The 26,918-nt window shown below is 37.8% G+C and overlaps 1 protein-coding gene across 1 annotated transcript; it reads left to right on the top strand.

Moving 5' to 3' along the window:
• The first annotated feature begins 537 nt into the window (after nt 1-537).
• Nucleotides 538-23,633, top strand: RHOBTB1 (Rho related BTB domain containing 1). Its single transcript, XM_065639127.1, has 9 exons — nt 538-729; nt 1,088-1,191; nt 13,403-13,588; nt 15,264-16,231; nt 16,673-16,791; nt 19,170-19,320; nt 21,059-21,147; nt 22,658-22,763; nt 23,247-23,633. The coding sequence occupies exons 1-9, from the start codon at nt 538-540 to the stop codon at nt 23,414-23,416; spliced, it is 2,085 nt and encodes a 694-aa protein (XP_065495199.1). The 3' UTR covers nt 23,417-23,633.
• Nucleotides 23,634-26,918: the final 3,285 nt, after the last annotated feature.

Raw genomic sequence — 26,918 nt, 5'->3', positions numbered from 1 at the left:
GGAGAACAGAGTCTCTGGAGTCATCTTACAAGTCAGTCTTATTGTGTGCACATAACTAAAATCATCTGTGTGACTTGCTGCTGGCAACATTGTTTGGACAACCCTAAATCAAATCCTGAATGGGCAAGATTACAAAAGGCAGGTGTATACTGGAATCCTGCAGGTTAAACCCACTGGTATCCAGTCTTTTCTCCTTCTTGGCATAAAAAGTATTAGCAAGAGGTAAGTTTGTGCTAGCTGTCTTTGTTTCACCAAGATCTATCTCCTGCAAGCAGGCTTGTGTTTACAGAAACCAAAGTGAAAATAGCATGTGAACAGCGTAAACCAACTGTGGTCAAAATAGTCATGCATTTGCATAACTGGACGGTATTTAAAGGAACGGCTAGCTTACTTTGGTACAGTTTACTACAAGTTTTTCCTTAAGAGTTTATCTTCTTCAGGCATCTCTTAAGAAGTGGAAGGCTGTGATTCTAAGTAGGATTCTTTTTGCACAGTAGTTGAAAACAAATTTAAATGTCTTGTTACAGTCTTTGATGAATGGACGCTGACATGGACTACGAAAGACCCAACGTTGAAACTATCAAGTGTGTGGTGGTTGGAGATAATGCAGTGGGAAAGACTCGTCTAATTTGTGCAAGAGCATGCAATACAACCTTGACTCAGTATCAACTGCTGGCAACTCACGTACCAACTGTCTGGGCCATTGATCAGTACCGTGTCTGCCAAGAGGTAAGGACTACAGGTGTACAAAATACAGAGCACATGCTGCGAGGTTGTACTATGATTTATTGGCAAGCCTTTCTTTGTCAGGGTGCAGCAACGAGCTCACAAGTACTTTGTGCGCTGTCTGTACTGCAGCCGTGGTCTGATACGCATGTCCCCAAGTCTCTCATTCCAAAGTGATTTTTTTAATCAAACCTATTTTTATGAAGATACATGTTTTACCTGTTTTATAAAATACAGCATTTACTGAAAACTATATATAGGAGACTCTTGGTCTCTTATGATTTGGACCTTCTTATGGGGACAATTCTAAATGTACTTGTTTAATGGAGAGAAAGAGAATGTTATGTGTGTTTTCCCCTAGGTCCTTGAACGCTCAAGAGATGTTGTGGATGAAGTGAGTGTTTCTCTCAGGCTGTGGGATACATTTGGGGACCACCACAAAGACAGGCGCTTTGCTTATGGAAGGTAAACTGATCCAAGCAAAATTTTAAGTAATACTTGTAGTAAAATTATAAGGCGGGAAAAAAATTGCAAATCTTAATTTTGAAAAGCAAGGACTTAAAAACAATCAAGGGTATTCATATTCCTGACTACTGCAAAGAGGATTATCTGCTGCAAGGATTAAAAAGATATAAATATTTAAAAAGCAGCATAGTTTTACTATGCTACATTTCCTTGAACAGCCTGCTAAGCTCTGTCAAAAACTGTTGTCCTATTTTGAATTTTAAAGAACATTCCCCAAAGTAAGATTGTAGTTTTACAAAACTGAACATCAGCAGTCCCTGCCTGTGTAAGTAGTGTATGATATAACTACCTAACAAACAACTAATAGGGAGACATGTTGGTAAACATCACTCCTACTCGATTAAATATTTATTTTATTAAAACTTGTGATGTTGAATGGGCAGCTAACCTCTTGAGAGCAGAGCCAGTTGCATGATAGGTGAGGTTCTTCTCTATTTTCTTAAAGCTGAGGAAAGGAAAGGTTTTGCTTCTATGAGTATCAAGTGTCTGCTAGTGAATCAATGATTAAACCTGGAAATTATTAAAACAAACAAAAAACCCAAACACCACCACCACAAATGATAAAATGAATGTGATGTAGATTTTTCCTGTGTGTATATTATAACTTCAGCACTGTTTCGACAAGGACTGAAGCCAGTGATAGTTTTTCTGTTTTGTTCAATGGTAGTTAGGTCTGGTGGTGTGGCAGTACAGATAGCAGAACAGCTGAGTAAGAGACATTTGAATACACATATAATGAGAACAGATGACCTGCATTGAGCAAATACTGAGGTGAAGATGGATTTTGGACAGACATTTGAGGAAAGTCTTGGTCCTTTTCATATCTGCTTCAGTCACTGCAAATGGTCAAACTTCCATAGACAGATCCTTATTTTGTTTCCAGCTGGGAACACCCTTTGTAGCGTGTCTGTCCCAGCTTTGGATTCCATGTTGCCAAGATGTGCTGTCTTACAGTTTTCCTTTTCTTTATGCTACCTGATGAAACACGTGATGACTGTCGTTCCTGTTCTCCACCCCTTAGAACTGCTGGAGAGAGTTCCGTTGGTTGAATCCACCAGTTAAATTTTTACGCTTTAAAACTCTATGTGGCAGTTTGTACAAACCTTCCTTTGTGTACGGCACTGTGTTAGTTGTGTTTTCACAGAGTCATGAATTACCTTGAATTTTGCTTCAGCAGCTAAAGTAGTGACAAATCTGGGCTACACAAGCTGTACTATTTTTAAATAAGCTTTGTGACTGAGGAAAAGTACTGACTTTAAGGTAACATTGACCTTAGTATTTAGTGCTACTTGAGTATATGAATAGATATTGTTTTAACATTTGGCAGCATACGGAGCCTACTTCGATAAATATGGATGTAACTTCAGGTTTCCACTAGCTGTTCCTCTTTGATGTGGCCTCCTGATATTCTGCAACAGATACTGTGTCACTGAGAAGATTACTAGAGATTAGGAGCACAAAATCAGGCATGTTCTGAACTCTGATCTCACATTTACTGACAGGATGGGAGAGAGGAAACAACACACTTAGATTCTAATCCTGCAAGTGCCAAGGAGGACATGAATAACTTGAGATCTTGTGGGCTTAAGCATATAAACGCAGTGATTCAATTATGATGTGAGCAGAAATGAACCCATATAGAATCAGGTTTGTTATACCCTGATCAACTTTAAAAGGCCATTCTGGAAACCGGCTGTTCCGTTAGTGCTTTTTGCACAGGTCTGTTAATGGAGAAACTAACTGGAAACTCCAAAGAAACTATTTTATAAATAGAATTTCGGTTATAAAATTTCCTAATTGTAAGCACTGATAAGGTACTGCATTGTTTTGAAAGGTATTAATGCTTCATTTGAAAATAGCTCTTTAGTATTTTATCTATTTCCACATTTTAAAATTTCTAATATTGAATGTTCACATTTATAAGAATTGATTTTAAATCACCTCTTTATGTTGAACTACAGTTTACTCATAGATAAGTCAAATTTTACAGTACAGTGAGAGGCGTATTTTATGCCAAACTGCTCAAGGCTACACCTACAAGTGGCCCATGTTTCTGATTGTCCGAAGGATCAGATAATAATGTAACCATGTGCAGGGGAAGGTTTATTTTAGCCAAAAACTCAGCCAAGACCTTTAATTGTCTTAAATATGGTGTAACAAGAACCAGCAGGTCATTAATTTGCCTACTGCCCATTGGAAAAGATTGTTCCATACAGTTTTACAAAATGTTGCATAAATAGATTATGCTATAGGTGACATGGTGAACAGTTAATAGGACTTGCAACAAAGATAAATCCTTCTTAATTCTTTGTTTTTCACACATAGAAATGTTACAGGAGGTTTGCAAAAGGGACACATTTTCCATTATTTTTTGTGTGACAGAAACAAAGAAACATATTTGAATGCCACTAAGGATGTTAGTGTTTATACTGGCATCCTTTAAAATGCGGGAATGGAGAGTGAGATCCAGCTTGCATTCTGCTGTGTGGTGTTTAGTTTAATAATCACAATCCTCCATGAGCTTTGGGAAACAGTTCCTGACAGCTTAAGGGAGAGAGGGGAATGTGGCTGGAGGGACTTGTGGAAATATTTGCAGTAGTTTTATACTGTGACATGGGTTTTTTTTTCCTTAGACTAGAGTGTGATTTAGTTTTGGAAGTATCCTGTTCAGGTCAGTGTAGGCTCTATGTGGTGCCAAACAGTCATTTTTTTGATATTGTCTCACAGGGTTTCATTTGATACAAAATAACTAAAAAATTTTCTAAAATGACAATGTCTTTGTTATGATTAGTGTATTGATTTCCAGCTCCTAATCACCTCTTTGTTTACCAACAATCTAGTCTCAGTGCTGTCGTATTCTCTAAGCCCTCAAATAAGGTGGGAACTTCATATAAAGCTCAAGTTGTTATTATGTACCAGTTTCCCTGGAATGCACATTTGCATGTATAAAGACATGAAAACATCTTAGTTTACATTTCAGCTTGTCAGGATTCATTATCCTCTGTCCTTCTGTCCAATCTGGTTTTGAAGGGAAGTGTCAACATGTCATTGTGTTCAAACTAATTCTAAAAGCAAAATGGGATAAAGACTGGCTTGCACTTATTTTCCTTTGGCATCCTTTTTTAATTTTTTCAGGTAAACATGTTTAACCACAATTTGATTAATATCCTATATATCCTGGTTTTTGATACATGCAACTCTAATATGCGTAAACATGAGCACAAATCTGCAAAGACTTAATTCAGTCCCAATCAAATATTTATTCTCAATACCATGAATCTGGTTTGTCAGTTAATTCAGCTAGGATGATTTATTTACTTGCAACTTAAATATGAGCTGTAGACCAAACAAAATCTGTTCATACAGCATGGACAGAAAACAGCTTTTTCGTCATGACTTTCAAATGTGAATGAGCCTTGCTGTGAGACTGCTGACAGACCCTCTTCAAATATTAATATGTTTAGAGTATTTCCTCTCTTGTGAATGGATTTTGTATTTGTGGGTATTGTATGTACACAGAGGATCACGTGCATTCATCTTTTTCTGTGATTACAATTCCCTTAACCAGTTACTTCAATGTAATTGAATCCATAGAAATATACCTTTGAAACGCTGCTGAAAAGGGTCCATAACATAGGGGTTTATCACTGATATTTGGAGACTTCCATCGATGTTTTTAGGGTTGTTTTGTTTTCTGTTTCTTTTTGTTAAAGAACAGTGATGATGATTTCCTTCCTTGACTGGGGTGAAAAAGTATGTATCAAATATTATTTGTGGAATTACATAATTTTCCTTTTTTCCTTGCTTTCCTAAGTCAGTGGCTGAGTGGAAAGAGGGCATTTGGGCTCTATGCTAAAATACTGCAAAGCAACATCAGAATCTTTTGGAAATGCGAAACCTGGAAAGTGACTCTCCATCAAAATCTTGATCTTAGTGAATTATTTCATTGTGAATAGGTGCTAGGTAGATTTCTTGAGGTTTTTTCTGCTCCAGGGTTCTCAGAATCTCAATCTGGATTTCCTCACACAAAGGAAACAGTCAGAATAGAATAGAATAGAACTAAGTTGGAAGAGACCTGCAACAATCAACTAGGGCAATTGCCTGACCAACTCAGGTCTGACCGAAAGTCAAAGCATGTTATTAAGGGCATTGTGCAAATGCCTCTTAAGCATTGACAGGCTTGGGGCATCAACCACCTCTCTAGGAAGCCTGTTCCAGTGTCGGGCCACCCTCTTGGTACAGAAATGCTTCCTCATGTCCAGTGTAAACCTCCCCTGGTGCAGCTTTGAACCGTTCCCACACATCTCATATGGAAACCACTCTGCATAACCAGATTTAACTATTTTAAACTGAGCTCTTATCAATAACTTTGTGACATCAAATTGTCAGTTAAAATTTCTTGCCAATTTTTATAAATTTAAAAAAAAAAAAGTGGAGGAGGCTGGTTTTGGTGATAGCCCCAAGAAAGCAAAAAAATATGAAAATCCATCTTTTCTCGCCAGAGAAAGAGATGCATCTAGCATCTGTTAATGTTCAGTTTTCATGTCTTCTGTGACTTCAGGAGTCACTCTCATACTGCATACAAACCAGACCCTATAATTCTTTCATCTACTCTGGATTTTTGCCTCTTTGTCTTGTCCCTGGCTTCCTATCTGTGTTTTTCATCAGTATGTATAAGGAATGGTGCTTTTACTGAATTTTGGAACCTAGCTTTGGATCTTCCTTTTTCTTTTTTTTTCCTTTTTTGTAGGTTTAGGTTTGTTTTTTTTTTTTTGCTTGTTTGGTTTGGTTTGGTTTTTTTCATCCTTACATCCCTCACCTACCTTGAAATAATTTCTTTCTTCTAAATATGTTGCTTTAGATGATGTTTTGACTAAATCTCTTCTACTTTTAAATTCAGTAAGTTTTTCTGATTGATCATTGGTTTCTGTGTTTTTTTAGAGAATGGGACTGGGAGTAAAGATAGTGTTCAATTATTCTTTCATTTATTCTTCTGCAGTATCTTTCTTGAAAGTTAGTTGGCTCTCTGTAGACAGATAGCATGTAGATCTCATCAGTAAACTGCCTCCTTACAATAATAGAAAAAAAGCTTGAAAAGCCCACCTTTCCCTATGTTTCTGTTTTTTCCATCATTTTGTGAATTTGTTTCTCATTATTTTATTTTCTGACTGCTGTCCAGGCACCGCAGTCGGTTGAGATATGTCTTACAAAAACATTTGTGGCTATATTCTTATCAGTCCCTTTGTATGATATCATGAGTTTTGATGTGTGCCTCGCGTTGATCAGATGTGTTCCAGCTACCCCTGTACCTTCTCTTGCTCTGTCATTGTCTTTCATCCTTCTCCATTGATTTGGTGTTCAGGCTTTGTGTCTTATTTTTATAAACCCTAACTTTGCATGTGATACACAAGAATATTTTAGTATTTCAGTCTCAATTAACTATCTCTAGAATTCTATTTATCATGGAATTTTTGATCCTGGGTTAGAAATGCAGTAGTTGAGATCTCTGCTCCAGGGGAGGAAAATACACATTTTGGTATTTTATGGTGGATGTGTATAGTGCAAACATACCTGATTCCAAAGGGAGTTTTACCAAGTCTACTGGCAAAATTTGGCCCAGAATTGTGCTCAGGTACCTTGCAGGCAGCCTGTTTCAGCTGCAAAGTTCCATTTAGCACTAAAATGGAAATTTTGATATGTAAATGCTAAACCAGAATTATGGGTGAATTTACTTCTTATAACCAGCAATAAAATAATCCAAATTCCAAGGCTCTGTAAGTAGTGCTTTAAATTAAAAATAAAATTGTTTTCCTCCTATTAAATCGTTCCAGACAACTTTGGTATTCTCTTTAGCACTGTTGCTGGTCAGGCATTTGTACAAAAAGAGTAGCTCTTAGAGGTTTTTGCAATGAAAAATGATGTATTCTAATCATTCTTTGTGATATCAAAACACTTCATTTCATTCTCTGTAAATGCACCACTGTTTTCCCATGAACACCTCAAAGGAAAGAGAAGAGATTTTGAAATGCTTAACATTTAAGAATGACATACTGTTTGTAAGGAGTGTGTAGGAAAACTCTTTCCACTTTTGAAGCACAGTCTTGAAATATGCAATTTTCTTAAAGGTAGCTATATCTTCTTTCTATTACTGTTGTTTCCTACTAAAAATGACGTTACAGATATTTTAGAAACAGATGCATGCTACTCACCACAAAATCTGAATATATTTCAGGGCATTTTGAAAGTTTCGCACATTACCCCAGTACTTAAGAAGCTTCACTGCTGTCGGTAAAGTATAGAACTAATTGATTCTCCTGCTCACATCCAGGGCACTGCATGGTCTTGCCCTGCCTTACCTGGATATCTTCAGTTCTTCACATGCCAGGCACCCCCTGCATTTCAGTTTTCCTAGCCTCTCATCTGTTTTGAGCGTGTGCACATAAGTCCTGTGGCTTCAGGTCATTTTGTTATGCTCACCAGTCACTCAATGAATTTCTTCTCATTTCATGTGATGGCTGCAACTGCATTTACTAAAAACTGAGTCCAGTTAAAACATTATCAGCCTTGCTTATCTGCACATTTTTTTTTCAGCTCAGTGAGATGCTTGCATGAAAAATGTTGTATAACTGAGTGAATCTCTCTCTTCAAAATGTATCTGGATTGACATGGAGATGTAGCAGGATTTTGTTCAGCCTTCTCAATTTAATTCTTAGATGGCCTTCTACTGCCTGAACCTACTGTGTGTGTGAACTTGGGAGTTGGTATTTGCACTCAGGCTGCTGCCCTACACACCCTTTTGGGTGGTTGAAGGACTATGCAGGTTGACATTAGAGAGAGCTCTTCTCAAATTCTGGTCTCAAGTGGGATAAGTTCAGCTGTGATGCAGGTCTCTGAGGAACCTTGGGAAATTATGGGACATTCGTAGGGGAAAAAATGAGGGCAGAAAGAGTAAAACAAACCAACTTTTTATTGATAAATAAATATCTAAGGATTAGCTGTTCTGGTAAAGTCAAGAGAGTCTGAACCTCTACCAATTTATTTGCTCTCTAAAATTTTAATCAACTATCTTGCTTCAATCTTGCTTCTTCTCAGAGAAAGTTGATATCTAAAAATAGGGAAAAATAAAGACTATATAGGGAGAAATCAGCTGGATTTTTTCCCTCCCTCCCAAGTCTATTCTTAAAGTTTGATTTGATTAAATATTTGCAACAGACTTCTTGTCAACCAAAATATAATTTGTCTATCCTTAAACTGATTCTGTCAGATTTAACTCTTGAGTCTTGTTTAAGCTCTCTAAAACAAAATATGTACTTTTGACTTTTCTTCTAAAAGACGAGAATAGCATGGCAATACAGTTCAGTTTTCCTCCTTTCCCTCTTTCCTTGCATTGATTTCCAGATCAGAGACATTTCTTCTTCACATTCTGTATTCCTCACAGCTTTATTTCTTCGCCTTTCCAAACCCAACAGTTATTATTCCATGACAATATGGCAAATGATACCCCATACACATGACCAGTGATTCTTGCATGCAGCGGTTTTTCCCAGTAACTTGTAGGTTATAAACCAGAGGGAACAACTCCTTCCTAGGTAATACGGTGTGTACCTTTCAGAAGGCAGCCTGTTTCTTTAGTGAGACATAACTCCCATCAGCGTATCTGCAGCCAGCACCACAGTACGTAACTCTAGATTCAGACTATGAAACATTAAATTTTTAAACATACTTGCCGTGGAATATATGAGATAATCATTTAATGTTGCTCTTTTCTTGAAGTTGTGTCTAAAATAAGAATATTAAGGAAGATGGAAAATCATGTAGCAGTTTCTCTTTGAGAGAAGGATCAGCAATGTGGTGTGTAGGTACATCTGCAGAGCAGCTCATTACACCAGCTTTGAAACATACATAGCATGTAAGCAGATGAGTCTTTCAAAATCTCCATCTCAAACCAGTTGAGTGCTCTGTTACATGAAATAGCTGTAGTTAGAAAACATTAACTTCTTTGCTGCTTCTAACAGCTCCATCAGAAAGGCTTGTTACATAGCTGATATACTGTTTTTTCTCTCCTACCTTATGAGTTTCTCACTGTAGTGATTGCAGAGTAACTTCCAGATGGTTACAGCGGTTACCTGCAGCCTGACTACTGCTGAGAGCGCTTGCTTTTCAGCAATGACTTGGACTGCTCTCCGTACGTCTGACGCAGTTCATAACTCACCCACTAGGAGCTCACAGGATGGCAGCACATCATGAGCTGAATCCTGCCAGAGATTTCATTCTCTAGAGGGTTTCTCTTCATTCTCTGAAATCTAAAAAGGGGTGGCTGCTTCCATCAAAAGTTCTTCTTATTCAAGTTTGGCAAAATATCGCTGAATACATTGAGCTAATACCTACGTTACTGGGTTGCTTTTGGAATGGTGGCCAGGCTCCTTCTTTGCCCGCAGAAGCATCCCGTAGGTAGTCCATAACTATATTTAGACAAAGCTGGGCTGTCTTCAGATGTGTGTGTTTTGCATTTGGAATTATTTCTGAGATTCCAAGGAGAGCATTTGAAGTGGTCTTACACTTTAATGTGGGTCTCCAGTGCAGGAGTTTGATCAGCCAAGAAGTGACAAACATGTGAGTGGTGGTTGATTTGCCCCCATCTGACAGAATCTGTTCCCCTTTTCCACCTGCCAAGTCCCACACATCTACATTGTGTTCTCCCCTGTCTGGAGCCCCAGTGAGTAGAAAGAAACCTGTTTTCTTACGGTGGTGATGCAGAGTGTTTCACTGGTGGTTGAGCAAGTCACACAGAAGTTATGAGTTTTGGCGATACTTAAGTATGTTCAGATGTTTCAAATAATAAGAGCAGATGATTCATAATTTCTTCTGATAAATTTATGAAAAGCAGAATGTAAGTTACGCATATCCAACATGTACCACTGAATCTACAAGACGATGTGTTTGATATCCAAACTACTGTTTCTCTCTGCTGAATTATTTGTAATACTTATCTTTGTTTCTTGTGATACCTCAGTGTCAAACCATCAGTATACCCATTGAGAGTAATCCTATGCTTTTGTTGTATTTAACAAGGATAAATGCAAAGAGTCCCGTATCTGTTGCCCATCTCAATTGGATAGTGCTCTAGGAGGAATATGATGGTGAAGTTCTAAAGCACTTTTTGGTATTCTAGTCTGTGAAAATATTTCTTGAATCATTCTTGAATTTTACTGGGAAATGGTTATGAAATTTCTTTTTAGAAAAAAAACAGCTTGTATTTGTGAATAAGTTGCTGCAGAGAGAAAGAAGAAAGCAGAAGTAAACTATATTAATCCTTTCTCATTCTCCAAGTAACCAAATCACACCAAAATGGCAATAAATTCTTTTTTTTTTTTTTTAAATCCTATGCTTTTAAGTTCCCTGAGAATATTAAAATAATGTGGGTACATTTTTAATGTTTGGGAAATATTAATGCATTATTTTAACCTGACAGGTTTTAGCTTTTATGAACAAATGTCAACCCAAAATTTATACTGAGGCATTAGCAAGTTGTGAATGTGCCTTTGACATTAAAAGGAATGGTAGGTATTTTAATTAAAATTTCTAAAGGGCGGTTTTTCCCAAATGTTCACAGTCCTATGTAGACAGTTAATTTACCTTATACATTACTGTCTCCAGTTTGTACTAATAGTGCAAATCATGCTTATGACTTGAATGAAAGCTTAATTTATTATGATAAGGTGGATATCTTTTGTGAGCTAGCAGACTCAGCTGTAGTGCTGCAGGTTCAGCATGTGAACTCTCGCTACCCAGTGATTTCCCACCTATTCTGTTTATGGCACAGGGCCATTTATTTCTCCCTGTTCGGTACAGAACTCTCAGGATATTCATTTTATGGGGAAGACTAGGTTTTAAGACAGGATAAATAATATGCAAATCACATCTGTTTACCTCTTTATTCTGTTTTTCACTTCATTCAGAAGGCAGTAGGATGGAAGTATCCTGTTAGTGCAACACTATGTGTGTTGTGAGTTATATGTGAAGAAGCCAGCTTTCCCCAGCACAGCTTATGGTTGCCCAGGGAAGATCAGAGGTGATGAGTTGCTCAAGAACTACATGCAGCTCTGTGGCAAAAATGTGAGACTGCTTTGGCAAGGGCTGTAACATATGCAGGGCTGTGCTGGGGCCAGTCTGCTGGCTAGGCTGGGCCTGTCTGTCCAAGGAAACAGATCATCCCTGGCTCTTCTCAGGAGCCCATGGCTGTGGCCAGTCCAGCATCAGGCAGCAGCAGCACCGGCATGGGGTTGTTGTCATCTCCTGCCTGTGAACTCCTGCTGGAGCTCTGTTTCCTTTTGGTTTTCTGAGAGATGTGGTGTGTGTCTTGTGGTTTGTAGAGTCAGGAGGGTTGGATACTCGTGACTGCAATTACTTGGCTTAGGTATTAATATCTAAAGGACACAAGACAGTCTATCTCTCTAAGGTGCTTATAGTTAGGACCAGCCAGCCAGCCAATGCTTGCCTCTCTGGCAGTCCTGACGATCTTGAATTAAACAAGAATTGACCATATTAGAATATGTGTAACACTTTTTTTTTTCATCTTAGCTGTACATCGATTTCTCCTTTCTGAGAGCTAAGAACATGTCTTCTAGGGCCTAGGTTTTACTCTTACGTGACCTTGAATAGAACAAGTTTGAGTTTAAAGGATGTTTGCCTCAGTTATGTAGAAGACCAGTGTATTAGTTGCTTACCACTTCGCTATTTAGTAGATAAATTTCCAGTTTGAAAAGGCTTTGTTTCTAGATATGACGGATGTGTTGCAGTTAATATAAAATACAAACTTGGAGCAGGAGCATTTCTCTTGCATCAGATTTATGCTCACAGCAGTACCCGTACTGTGTGCAGCTATCTTTAGATTGCTGGATATATCTGTGTCCTCAGTGAAATGCAGAAAGCAGCGGTACGGAGGAGGTATTTCATTATTTAAAAGGTGGATGTTGAGATTCACTGCTGCTGCTCTATGCATTACATGAACTGCAGACACAAGACATTTGTGCTAAATTAAAGAATAATAGAAGAGATACATAGACATGGTATTGCTGAGCTTATCCTGCTGACAGTTCTGTAGCAATAAGTTGCCTCCTCAAAATGTCCCTTCCCCTCCAGTTTTTCTTAAGAGTTTCAATTCAACTTTTAAAAATTCTTTTCTTTTCTTTCCTTTTTTTTTTTCTTTTTCCCCATGAGAGTCGCAAGAGCTTGAGAACTGCTTTGTAACATCCCATCCCAGTTTATAAATAATGAAATTGCCTCAAGTTAGGAATGTCCCGATACAAGTATTCAAGCATTTATCTGCCTCGGGGTGCTGGCTCTGACAAGAATGAGGTGGTGGTTTAGCGGATGAACTGTCAACCTTAATCCTCATACTTACAATTTATAAAGCAAGTTTATTTAGTGAAGTACTCTTTGTTTTCTTAAAACCTGTAAAAGCCTTCAAATATTGTCATGCTTACTCTGATTTAAGCCACTGTCCTATTCTACACTTTACTGCCCTTATTTTCATTGTAATGTTTATTTTTGCCTATGTTGTAGAAGCGGCCATTCAGCAGTAGTTTGACCTTCTAACAGGTTATTTATTAAAGATATCAGAAAATTGCTGTGCAAAGGGCATTGCAAAGGAGACCACCTCAGTATCTAAAACAGTGCAGTAAAGGTATTTCTCCATGACAAGTTCAGAAGTGATCTGTGTCTGCCAGCGTGGCTGTTCTGAAGTTTTGCATAACGCCTTTCTATTTCCTAAGCACAAATGATCTTTGAATTGCAATTTAGGTGTCCAGTCAGCAGAATTGTTTCTTGAGCAATGACAGCCTGTGAATAACTGTAGTGTAAAAGTAGAGTGGCAAGTCCTCTTCTTAGTGCTCTGTTCATAGGTGCAGGGATCATCTCTCAGCATAGAGGGGCAGTGCTTCCCTGGTATGTAGATTTGTGCTCCCATGCTTTTGTGGTGAAATGTGTAGCTTCTATCAAACCTCTGCACGAACAACATGTATTCTGGCATCTGGGTGTCAGTGCATTGTTTTGGGATAGCTTTTAAGCTGGAATGATGAGAATAGGTAAAGCCACAGCAGAAAGCATGTTTATCGTGTTTTAATTAGATATTTTCTTGTTGCCTTTCTAGGTCTGATGTAGTCGTTCTGTGCTTTTCAATTGCTAATCCTAATTCCCTGAATCATGTGAAAACGATGTGGTATCAAGAAATCAAGCACTTCTGTCCTCGCACACCTGTCATTCTGGTGGGCTGCCAACTCGATCTCCGCTATGCAGATCTCGAGGCTGTTAACAGAGCCAGGCGGCCTTTGGCAAGGTAAAGTCTAAACAAAAATAAGAATTAAGAAAATCACCTTGGTAATCAGGTACATTACTTTCAAAAGAGAAATGATAGAGCTGAGGGTTTTTTTGTAAAATGAGAATGTATGTGCTTCCTTCTTTTTAACTCTGTTGTTTTAGTTATTTCTTTAACAAACACAATTGTTATATGTTTCTCACAGTATTTTTGTACATTGGACATCTAAACTTGTTTGGGTGCCTGAACACTATGATAATATGGAGATAATAATGATTACTGCAGGTTTTGATTTGTGTCTTTCTCCATCTGAACATGTGTATCATGTCCTACCCTGTCACTACTGTCGGATGCTGTTTTAAACTGACAGATTCTACTCAAGTTTTCTTAATTCTTGGTTATTATTTTTTATAAATGTAAACCTAGATCATGGCAGAAAATAGTGGTTGCAAATTAATTTTTTTTAAGTTCTGAGATTAAAAGAAGGTTTGGGATTATTGTGGAGAAGTTTTTCCCAGATTCAAAAGAAAAGCATTCACAAGTTTGGGCAAAACAGTCCCACAATTACCTGCTCACTTTTAATTTCCTCCTTTGATATGAATTTGAATGAGACTGGATTCATGGAAATGCTATCCATGACTGCGTAATTAAAGACTGTATTGTAACGAATTTCCGTAAAGGGGCTGAATTAATATTTCATGAACTCTTAGAAAATTTTGCATTGCATCGCGTTCAAATTCTTGACTCGGCAATATGATTTTCATAGGTTTGTTTATTAAACATTTTTTCATTGTGTGGGAGGGGGTGGGCTTTTTGTTGACTCTTTGAAAGGAAATGTTCTTTCAGAACTCAAAATTCTTCCTCTGCCCCAATTCTCCTTTCTGATTTCACCATTAATAAAGATTGAATCAGTACTCTGCATGTCTAGCACAGACTTCTGCCACCTGAACCGATTATTAGCTGGCTTCTAAAGCAAGCTGTTGTCTGGAGCATGTTCAGGCTGTGCCAGCTCGTGTCTGCCCAATATGCTCTGCTCACAGAGCACACTGTTGGGCCATGTCTTCTGGTGAGATGATTTTTTTTGTTGGGAAAATGGATCCTAGCCCAGACTTTTTTTCTGGTTTGTTTACCCTGTGTCATGTACTAGAGCTGCTCTGGAAATTCATGAGTTCCCACAGTGCTTCTACAGCCAAAACAGGCCTCTCTCTTGAAGTGCGTCTTCAGTTACACTTTTGTCATAGACTACTACGATTTTCTTTAAAAAACATAAGCTTAAGAAATATTTCACATTTCATATTTAGCTATATCTGTAGCATGCCTGGTAGATACTGGCAATATCTGAGTGGAAAGGGATGATAGGAGGTGTTTTAAATAATGAAAGTTCTCAAGCATCCTATCAACTTTTTTTACTGTAAATTTCCCTTTAACATGGAGAAGGCTTAGTCCATTTTGTGCAAATGATTTCTACATGTTTTAGTAACGTTGCAAAGACACCACCAAACTTAAACAAATTTACAGGTATGTGCTATGCTAAAACTCTCTGGAGTCACAGTTGCAGATTTCCAAAGGGCTTTGTGTGCTCCATTTTATATTTTGTTTCATTTGAATGAAGACATTTTGTAAAATTCTATGCTTTCTGGAGTAACTTTGTGATGACCATTGTGTGTGAGAAGGTTTCTTTTTTGTTTGACCCTAGGCCAATAAAAAGAGGAGACATTTTGCCACCAGAAAGAGGCAGAGAGGTTGCCAAGGAACTTGGGATACCGTACTATGAAACCAGTGTGTTTGACCAGTTTGGGATTAAAGATGTGTTTGACAATGCAATTAGAGCTGCCCTGATCTCCAGAAGACACCTGCAGTTCTGGAAATCTCATCTGAAGAAGGTCCAAAAACCTTTGCTTCAGGCTCCATTCCTACCTCCAAAAGCCCCTCCTCCGGTTATCAGAATTCCTGAGTGTCCCGTTCCGAGCATGAACGAAGCTGGATATTTATTGGACAGCCCACTATGTGCAGATGTTATGTTTGTTCTCCAGGAACAGGACTACATTTTTGCTCACAAGATCTACCTAGCTACCTCCTCTTCAAAGTTTTATGATCTTTTCTTAATGGAATGTGAGGGAAATCCATACTTGGATGAAACACAGTGTAAGAAAGAAAATACAAATAAGGATGTTCTGACAAGTTACCTTGAGGCAAATGGTGACAGTGATGAGATATCCTTGAAATCTGCTGATGTTAAAAGTCCTCCACCAGAAAGTACTGGCTCTTTAAACATTCTAGAACTCAAAACTGGTGAAACAAATTCTGCAGCAAAATCTCTGTCATCCTGGGGCAAGGGGTTTGTTAGTGTGCATAAAGAAATGCAAGTGAATCCTGTCTCGAATAGGACATGTCCTGTAACTGTGGTAAAAATGGATTCCTCTGTGCAGGCCAGACCTTTTAAAACTGTTTTGCAGTTTTTATACACAGGGCAACTAGATGAAAATGAAAAAGATCTCACAAGACTGGCTCAGATTGCTGAAATCTTGGAAGTATTTGATTTGCGAATGATGGTGGAGAATATTATGAATAAAGAAGCCTTCATGAATCAAGAGATTACGAAAGCATTTCATGTCAGAAAAGCTAATAGGATAAAAGAGTGCCTTTGCAAAGGGACATTTTCTGGTAAGTAACTACATGCTTTAACAGGAAAAGCACTAATTCTTCTCTCATTCATGTTACTGTTACTTCACTGGCTTCAAAAACTGTGACAGCTTACATTGTTCTGAGAGGAGGGGTGAGCCCAAAATTATAGTGTTATTCAGGGCCAACTGTTCCAACCTGGGATTCTGCTGAAAATCTACATCCGGGATTTTCTCAAAATCTACACACAAGCTTTTAAATAAGTGACCCAATTTTCCAAAGTGTTGAATGTCCAATATCCCCCTTTTAAGTGAGACTTTTTATTTAACTATATAAAATGCTAGAGTTATCTTTGAGGTGGGGGTCATCGGAAGTGAAAAAAGTCCTTTGTTAACAATGTGCAGGTGAAACAGACTTTTTTGAGACACAGTTTCACTTTAAATGCAGACTTGCAGCATGCCTGTTTCTTTGTTCCCATGGCAGATGTGACATTTAAATTGGATGATGGAACTATAAATGCCCACAAGCCGCTGCTGATATGTAGCTGTGAATGGATGTCTGCTATGTTTGGAGGATCATTTATTGAAAGCTCAAACAGTGAGGTATTTGTCCATTTTTGTCCATTTTACTTATAATATCTGATGGATTTAGGGTGATGGAAGCATCATTTTGTATCTGTTTGAAGGGCTGCAATAATCCCTGCAATAATTCTTTATTCTTCCCTTGCAGACCTGGGATGCTTTTCTTCTACAGGCATTAAATTAGGATGCCTAGGAGAATAACATCTTTTCTGCAAGGCATGGGACTTCTTCCAATGCTGGAGGGTGTGTTTTAAACCTGAAAACCTTTAAAATATTAAATATAGGGGAAAGAATTAAATATGGATTTGTGAATTTCTTTAAAATAAGTTCTGTGAATATAAATTTATACAGTGAGAAGCATTACGGAGAATACTTGGAGCAGAGACATTGAGGAAGGAATTAAAGGGAAAAAATGGTTAAAGAACATGGAGTGTTAAACTAGAAAAAGAGGCTGACATCACAGTACTTCAGTAGAAACCAGGCTCAGATTCTCTAGTGCATCAGCTTGTTCTCTTGAGTAAAGCAGGTATAAAGTACAGTATAAAAGATCTCAATGCTTTGGATTAAGATTTTGCAGCAGAAGCCTTGTATTTTCAGGTGCCTTCATGGTCTGTGTTTCAGATTCTCAGTACTCTGCTAATATTTTTTTCTTGCGTCTTATCCATACCCAGGTTTTGATTTTTGTTTTGATTTTCTTTTTCCTTTTCATACTTGGGGGTCTCGTTCATGTGAAGAGCTCAGGGTTTTTTGTATTTAATATTCTGGAAGGTTCTGTTCTATTTAGATTTTTCTTGCTTCTTCCAATACAGCTGTAAGCATAATTCCTTTCCCAGCGGCAAGCTCGACAAGTGGTTCATTAAAAATACATAGTTTGATTCTAGTAAGCAACATTTGGCAATGAAAAAGATACATTTTTTTTCCTACCAGCCCATTTTTAATGATTAACTTAACAGTCTTAGATCATCTTTCTAATTTAAAATGTTTAGCTTCCATTTTGCAGAGTTTAAAGCAATCGGTAATGCTTTTGGAAGATTTAAAATATAGGTAGATATGAATTGAATGGTTTCCTTTGACTGCTTTCCAAAAAAATAAAACCATCTACTTTTTACTTACTACTTTTTCTGTATTGGGGACACCACATTTTATAACCTCATTCACTGAATTTACTGTTCTCTGCACTAACAAAAATATATTAATAATGAATGAGTTTCACAACTAGCTCCTCTTACTTGGAGGACAGAGCTACTTCCCAGAGTGGTTGATACGTGTACGAGGTTCACGCTTTAGCACTAACAGATCCACGTTTGAATCCCACCCATCCAGGCAGAGCTGGAAGAAAAATTCACAAGCCCCCGAAGGCCAATGACCAGCTACGTGGCACAACTAACCCTATCTAGCAGGAAGGATGTGCTGACTGCTTCCAAGCTGTCAGATTAAGTTGCATGCACATTTAATTCCTCATCATAATTTTATTATTTTTCTGCTCCGCCATTTTTTTTACAAGTTCTTCAGAATACAATGTTGCATTCTTCAGTGCCAGCATCTATTGAGTTACGAAGATGTGCGTTACAAATTGCTAATTAGTGAGATCGACTAGCTTGGGCATTGAAAGCAGACTTACTTGCAGTAATCTTGAGCCCTGCAACAATCAGTTTTACCCTGTTCTTTAGAGGAGTGATTGTGTGTGCAAATTGTAGTCAAGATGCTACAGTGATAGGTTACAGTGAGGCTTTCTAACTCTCCTTCCTCTTCTTTTAGGTTTCCCTGCAGTGACATGGAGTTAGGGTTGAGCTTTTGTCCTAGCCGTAGTTTCATGACACAGTGGTTACACTTAATTACACGTGTGTGGCAAAAAAGGTTTACATTTTTTTTTTTTACTTATTTCTTCAGTTTTCAGTCACTTCCAACCATCATTTACTTGGATGAAATGGTTATTTATAAACAGACTGAGAGGGGTTGGGGTTTTGTTATCTTTTGGTTTATTTTATTCTCAGAATCCACAGAATGCCATGAGCAAGTAGATTGCATTCCTCAAGAAGTCTACCAAGGGAGGTTTGGCATGGGAAGTGCTCAGTGGCTTTATGTATCCCACAAAGCTGTCCATTCACAGGCTAGAAAGCATTAGACAGATTCACTGTTTGATGTGGGTCCAATTTAGTAACTTAGTCGAGTTGCTTATATATAAACTGCCAAAGGATCTGATTGCGGAGGTTTGCTTACCTGTTGACAGTTCCTTGAACTTTAATGGGAAATTTATTTTTTGAAAAATGTTTTCCTCACATTTCTAAAATGAGAGAGAGAAAAAGTGTCGGTCCAGCAAAGCAGCAGAAATTAATTATGGCCTCTATATGAAAATTTCTCAATTATTAGAGACTTTTTTTCTTAAATGTCTTTTCCAGGTAGTTCTTCCCAACATAAACAAGACTTCCATGCAAGCAGTTTTAGATTACTTGTATACCAAGCAACTGTCCGCCACTCAGGAACTGGACACACTTGACTTAATCGCATTGGCAAATAGGTTTTGCCTTCCTCACCTGGTTGCTCTAGCAGGTAAGAATTTGTGGCCTCTGCAGTGCAGTGTCTTCTGCAATGGCTGAAATGTGTTTTAATGGTTTTGGAATGCACAGGATTTTATCAAGTGTCAGAGAAAATAAATAATTTTTTTTGGTGAAAGCAATATTGTAGTACAAATTGATATTTTCACTTTAAAAAGTGTATTTGCCTTTGTCTTGCCTTTTTTAGTTTTGTGCTAAACTACTTCAGAACATTCAAGTATTCTGTGCTTTAAAAAAAGAAAGAGTAAACCTTCTCTGTAGCATTGATATAATGCCTGTGGTTTCTAATATCTATTCTGTTGTTTTTAATTTACCTGAAAACAGGATGGACCCAAGGCTTTCCATTATGTAATGAATGAAGTACTCCATTATACATTTCTATTCTAAGAGACTAACTGAGCCAATTCAAAACTAATATAGATGATGATATTTCTTAGAAATGCTGTCTGGATCCCTTTTAACTGCCTAGATGGGAATTGGATATTTTGGTATATACATGGGAGTTCAACCCTCATTTCAGGAAGAAAAGCTTTTCTATCACATATTTAGAGAGAAATTGCAGGATAGGGTATTACTTAGTTTTAAAATTAAATCCATACATGCCCCAGACCTCCGGGGTTGTGGTTTCTGTTTGTTTGTTTGTTTTATTTGTTTCTGCCTAAGTATGTGATTTGGCATTGTTCTGAAGACCTGACCAAGGCCAAAACTGGGAGACAGATGGGGCAAAGCTACATGTATTTACAGGACAACATTTAGGTAAAATTTAATCACATATGAAATCCTAGCTTTTCTTCAGTTGTGCATCAGGACTTTATACCTTGTCTTCACTGGTTCTGACAGACCAAGTTGTTATTACCTGATTTTATACACACGTTGGTTATTTTTTTAGTTGCAGCATAAACATAGATATAGTATTAAGAATATTTCATTCTATTTAATTCTTTATGAAAGAATTCTGAGTCCAAAGGTTACTGCTAACAACTGAATTCAGTAGAATCAAATCAGCTGGCATTTCCCAAAAGACACTCAATCGTCTAAGATCCTAGGGAACAGTTCTAGTAAAGGCTTAAGGAGACTTTTGAACTGAAGTGATTTTTGGGGCAGCTGATCACCCTTCATCTGGATCCTTAGGAATGGCTAATCTGAGGATCTGAACAAGGCCTAAAGTGATCTTTTCTGTATCAGTGCTGTGGGTATAATTGTTAAGAAATCCACAATGCAATGGCAAGTGCACTATTGCCCAAAAACCTGGCTACTGCTTTTGTATTACCCAAAAGAGACAGCCGATCTGGATTTCTAGTTTATATTGAATATTGCACCCCTCAATTCTGCCAGAGACAGAATAGTGGCTGCTGAACTTTATCTGTAAGTGGTTATTAATTGCAGGCTCACTTTCTGTAAGAAAGAAATGAGAATTGTGTTTGTAACCAGAAATAAATAGTTTGGGTTGAGGCAAAGGAGTAAATCCTCATATGGACTGTGCTCCACTGGAGCAAGCCGGTTTATATAGCTATGATGCAGAATCTCCAGCCACAACTCTAAAGGCCAGAATTTGACTTCATCCAAATCTGAAGTTGCTCAGGATACCTGGGTCAATGCGCCACTTGCATAATGCTGGAGTTAACACTAGGAGGAGGGAGAACGTGCCTTCTTGTTTCTTTGTCACTTGTGGATGATCTGACCTTGAAATGTGACCGTTTCCCATGTGAGTGATGAGTTTTCTCCTCTAACAGAACAGCATGCAGTACAAGAGCTGACAAAAGCCTCCATGAGCGGCATTGCAATAGATGGAGAAGTACTGTCCTATTTGGAATTGGCACAGGTCAGTGTGCACTGTTTTTTAAAGGTAATTCTGGTCATCTGCAGGACTTGCTTTTAGCACCGTACTGGTTTTGAGCATTGCTTCTAAGTGGCTCAAAGTCTGCAGTTCTGAGAGTGACTGACAATAAAACTTAGTTTCATCTTCTATTTTAAAGAAGGTTTTTCCATTAGTTCAAAGGTGAAACATCTATTTAAGTAATCTCAGAGGAGTTGTCTTTCAAATATATATTTTAGTTTTCCTTGATTGTGGAGGTTTCAAGCTCCATGTTCTCTTGGCCGTGCTTCAGTAATGTGAAATGCAGTGTAGTGAAGCTGGTCAGCTTTGTAATGGTGAATGATTCTTGGGTTCTTTTCAATTCAGTTCTTGTAGGTATATTTAGACCTGTATTGCAAAGGCAACATTTTTTGTATTCCTAGACTTGACACTTAGACTGGCTACTCCGAGCCAGTCACCTAATAGTTCAGAATTAGTGCAAATCTTACCATTTTATGTTCAAACATGTTCCAATGTTTCTTGAGTCCCGAAAACCATGAAAAGAGTGAGCCCCCAGCTCACAGTTCAACTGCATACCTCTGTTTTCCAGAAGGAGTGCTATGGCAGTCTTCCAGATACAGTAATACAAGCTAAAGTATTTTTTAAAATTTATTATTCTTGATTTCACATTAGTGATGAGTCTGGCTGCAGCTTGTCTTAAAGTCTGGGGTTTAAGTAGCACTGAAAGACAACACAAGCTGGCCACCAGGCAAGACTTCTGCAGCTGCTTTCAGGTGCCTCTCTTGCAATAGCTATGATGCTGTTGCAAAACCAGGACTGAACCCCTTCCAAGAAAAGGCAGCTCAGTTAATTTCAATTTTATGAAGGGTGTTTTTCCTTTTCTTTCTTTTCTTTTCTTATTTTTTTTTTTTTTCCTCCTGGTTGAAGACAGAAGTAATATGTTTAACTATGGTTAGGATATCTTCTGTGCCCAGTATCGACATCAATAAGATGTGTTTATAACTTGAGATCATAGTAGACAGTCAGAACACCAAAATAGATACACATGCTACACAATCTGACTTGCATTATAGCTGTGCTTCCTTACTACCATTGGAAGCTTGTACCAAATTTTGTATCGAGCTTTCAGTAATACTTGATTTCTGTCAACAAGCATAGTTTTCCCAGGAGTTACTTCAGAACATGGTTTGCAGTAACTGATAGGAGATATGTGAGTGGTACTATCGTACCAGAAAATTCAGGTCCAGCATGCCTTGGGTTCAGATCCTGTATGGGACTGAATCCAGTTTGCCAGATGCTGCACATGCTGAGCATCTACTGATGAGCCTTTTGGGCCACTGCTTGTTCCAGCAGAATTGTGCAACAAGGTCTAGGGCATCTAGAGTCCATTTCAGTCTCTAAAGTTTCCCTGTATGCTTGGGAGAGTGCTGTGGACCATTTAGCTCAAGTTGTTAATTTGAGATGCAAAATGAATGATAACCTCAGGAAACAATAAGCTTTTTGTTTTTGTTTACAGTTTCACAATGCTAACCAGCTGGCAGCTTGGTGCTTGCACTATATCTGCACCAATTACAACAGTGTTTGCTCCAAATTCCGCAAGGAAATCAAGGCTAAATCTTCAGGTATGGGCCACTTTCTCCCCAAATTTTCATGAGGTTTCCCCTTCTTTCTCCCAACCTAGTTGATTAAACGTGAAGGCAAAGATGAGCTCAAATAGCTAAGCCATGAGACTGAACCTCTGCACTATCTTGAGTAGCATTCATAAATTCTTCTTATCTGTAAAAGAAAGGTCATAATCATTAGCCTGATTCTAGGTCAGGCATTATGTTCTATACCTATTTCAGTAATGCTAAAAGGAACAGAGCTATTTTCAGGCTCCACAATAGAAAATGCACTCTGTAAAGGACTTGGGTTTTTTGCACTCTTGGTGGACTAAGGCCTCTGGAGTGCAACTGCTTTCAAAGTCTTTTCACCCTGTGACTAATAAGCCAGCTAACTTAGAGACTGGGTAAATGATTAGCAGCAGAGGTTTTTGCAAACATTTCTGGCATTTCTGTATCTTACTGGCTTTTGGGGGGGTTTTTTGATTGTTTCTTTTTAATCAGATAATCAAGAATATTTTGAGAGGCATCGCTGGCCGCCTGTGTGGTATTTAAAGGAAGAAGATCACTACCAGCGAGTTAAAAAAGAAAGAGAAAAGGAAGATGTTGCACTGAATAAACATCATTCAAAGCGGAAGTGGTGCTTCTGGAATTCCTCTGCTGTAGTTGCCTGAACAAAGCAAATAAGTGGAAATCCATAGCCAATGTCAGACATTAGTCTTATTGTTAGAAATAAGATGTAGTTTGGGTTTTCAGGAAACTTTGTTCCACATGTGCATTTATTATTGCTAGGGTCAAAAGCACAAGCTCACTGAAAGTGAGCCTGGAACAGCTCCTTGAAGTCATATGTATATTTTTGGCTAGTAAGCAGATAAATGTCTACCATTATTACATTTCTTTTTATACAAAAAAAAAATCCAGCATTAATGTTTCAATCTCCAATTGGGAAATATTTTTATACTGTCTGGTGTGTTTTGTTCAGATGAAATTCTGGATACTGTTTTATTTTACAGACCACAAAATAACCACGTAGCAGCTTTGTAATTAGATTTTAACTATTTTTACTATGCGAGTCTAGTGAAATAGACAATCTTCAGTCATAAGAGACCACTTTTAGAGTATCTCATAAAAAGTTATCTTAGGAAAAAATCTAGTTGCCTAGAATAGGTTGTCTTTTTTAAACTAAGTACTGTGCACTGGTAATATAATTAGATGGTTATTTCGCCTTTCTAAAGTAAAGGGTTAGAATAAGATCCAATAACTGCAAGATATAGAGTGCTTGATCTTTGCTCAGCTGAATAATAGGCAGTATAATTACCTATTCAACTGCAGGCAAATGTATTTCTAATATTTGCCATGTAAGTGCAAATAATTATGACTATGTGGGCCATGCAAAATCTAGTGATTCTAAGTATTCAGAGGTTTTATATGTCTAGATCAAAGAGAATATTTCTAAAATCATTTAGAAGGGCTTATTAATTTATAGCCTTATACAAGTATGGATCTGAATACAAAAAGCAGTTACACTGCTTGCATTTGAATTACTGCATGGCAGTTACCTTGTTCTGTGGGATCTTAACCATGCAGCCATTCCTCATGCTGAATTCCTTTTTGCTTCAGTGCAAGCAAACGAAAGGGCTGCACAAACAAGTAGGAGTTGTCTAATCTTACAGCATTTTGTAAATGAAGAAAGGTCTTCACACACAAGATCACTTCAGTTTGATCTAAATTGGTTTATAGCTTTTCCCAGTTAGAACTCAAAATGTTAGATTATTTTGAAGTAGATCATATATTTCCCCGGAAGTAGGTATTCCCAGAAAACTGGGGGCAAAATGATGGCAGAAAGGCAGGAATTCTGCACAAGTGGTGCAAGAAAAGAAAAAAAAAGCCTCCAAATGTTTTTAAATGGTCTGTGTGTTTGTGATTTTTTATCAACCATTATTCCAAAGCCACCGTGTTACACTAGGTTACATAAGGATGAGAGCATTTTTTAAAAGACCAAAACTAAGATACATAGACTGTAGAAGATACACATGCAATCTTGTACAATGTCTCAGGCACAATTCTGTAACCAAGGTAGTATTGTGCATTAGGTTCATTAATATTGTTTCATGCTGGCAGCTCAGCATACCGATGTGAAAAGCTGTTTGTTTGTTTGTTTGTGTATTCAGAGGCAAGGCAGTACAGTCAAACCCCAGTACTGTAGGTCAGGAAAGACTTTGGACTGAAAGCCATATCCACCTCTACATATTTGCATTCTGAATGGACTAATTCTCAGCAGATGCTACCACAGGATGGTAGAAGCCACCCAGCATGGAAAGAGATGCTGCTCTACAAACTTCTATAAGGAAAGCAAGTGACAGATTCCTACCCCTATAAGATTCATCACCATATGGTGATAAAGAAGGGCTATTAATGATGGCTGCAAATACGTCTCCTTAATTCTTGGTCAGTGATAACGAATAGTGTGGAGGAAAAGAATGAATGAGAGAAGACGTGTCAAGACTAAGATGAGATAAATATCTGTTGTCATAAAATGTTAACCAGTCCCATTTTAAGTAAGTATTGCTATTAGGTTTCACACAACCAAAGCTACTATATGATTGTAATTTTGCCAAACTGTAACGGATATATAAATGAACCTGAGGTATATGCAATAATATCCAGTTGTTCTAGTTATCAGCTACTATAACCAAGTGGCTGGTTCATTTGGTTAATGCTGTCTATGGCCTTTAATCTTGGTGGTTATTTTGTGTTTTTTATTTTGGGAAAAAAAAGGTCAATAAAACTGTTTAGTTACAAATTGTCTCCAAGCTCTTTGAAGAATCTTCTTAAATTTTGCATTAGGTGCTGCCCATTTTAGTGCTGCTTGTAAGCATCCAGTTGTGGTATCATTCATTGAATTTTACTGAACAGATATTTGCATGATGTATTAGGATTTACAGTTGGGAATGTCACAAGGAAATCCTACAGTGTTTGTACATGGTGGTGGAAGGTTGGTATGTGTCACTTACTGTTAAACTGCATTGCAAAAAATCTCTTGCCGCTTTTCCCCATTGTTTCTGAAATTTAATTACCATTATATTACCCAAGGGACATGAAACTAATTAGTCATGACAGACAGGAGGAGGAAAAATGCAGGTAAACAGCAGGAAATCTGTAAGGTTTTCAGTATGCTCGAAACTTGGTACAGACACTGTTTTTCCTGCATTATCACTGCCTTAGTTGTCAACAATTATATAGAATCCCTCAATACCTGTCAGTGGACTCTCAGCAACTACCTCCATGAATATAGGTTGTTTAATTGATAGAGGTAGAAAGTTGATGCTTTTCTAGAGGATTTTTGCAAGATGTCATGCAGAGAATGCCATGTTTGTGATTTTTTTTTTATAGCTCTTAAGCAATGCCAAGGACATTGAAAGTAAGCACATTCAGCACAGAGTGTACATTTTTTTAAATTGCTAATTTATGAGAATGTTACATATCTCAGTGATTTATTTTTGGAAGCAAAATTTTATTTCTTTGAACTTACCATTAGAAAAGGTAATGGCCTCAGCATAAAAAGTGGTGACATTAGATGTAATTTTTTTTTTTTATTATGATGAAATGAGTAGCATGGAAGGAAGGGCCAAATCAGAAGCATTGCTCTTCAGGACATTCTTTTCTAAATATTATGGCCATTTAGCAGAAGTTGCGTGTCCTTTGTTTCTGAGGAGTCTCATTCAGCTTATTTCTTAGAAACAATGTTTTTCTATTTCTTCTTTAAGATAGAGTTTCTGCGAGCAAGTTCCTCTGCATCACAACACAAACCAGTTTCTGTGGCTTCCCGCTCACAAATAGCACAAAGCCAGAAGTTGAATTCTTTAGTGAGTAAGGTGGTATTGGCCACACTTCAGCCACAACTCACTAATTTCGTTCACTGAAGACCTACTCATCACTGTGTTTTAGCCAGCTCAGGCCTCAAAATGTGCAAAGGTAAGCTAGATAGCTCTAAATATGTGGGTACAGTAAGAAGGGTTGCCTAGTAGAAGAGAATAATCTGGACATCCCTTCTGAGCACTGGAAGCAGTATTGTACCAGAGGGAGTAAGGCAAGAGCAGTACAACGCTTTTTTTGCCCTAATTCTTCAGTAATTTACCCACAGATATCCCTCAAGAATAAATTATGCCTCATTGT

The sequence above is a fragment of the Caloenas nicobarica genome, chromosome 7 (genome assembly GCF_036013445.1).
Source record: "Caloenas nicobarica isolate bCalNic1 chromosome 7, bCalNic1.hap1, whole genome shotgun sequence".
NCBI lineage: Eukaryota > Metazoa > Chordata > Aves > Columbiformes > Columbidae > Caloenas > Caloenas nicobarica.
The sequence above is the reverse complement of the archived record's forward strand: the minus strand, read 5'-3'. Positions and strand labels throughout refer to the sequence as shown.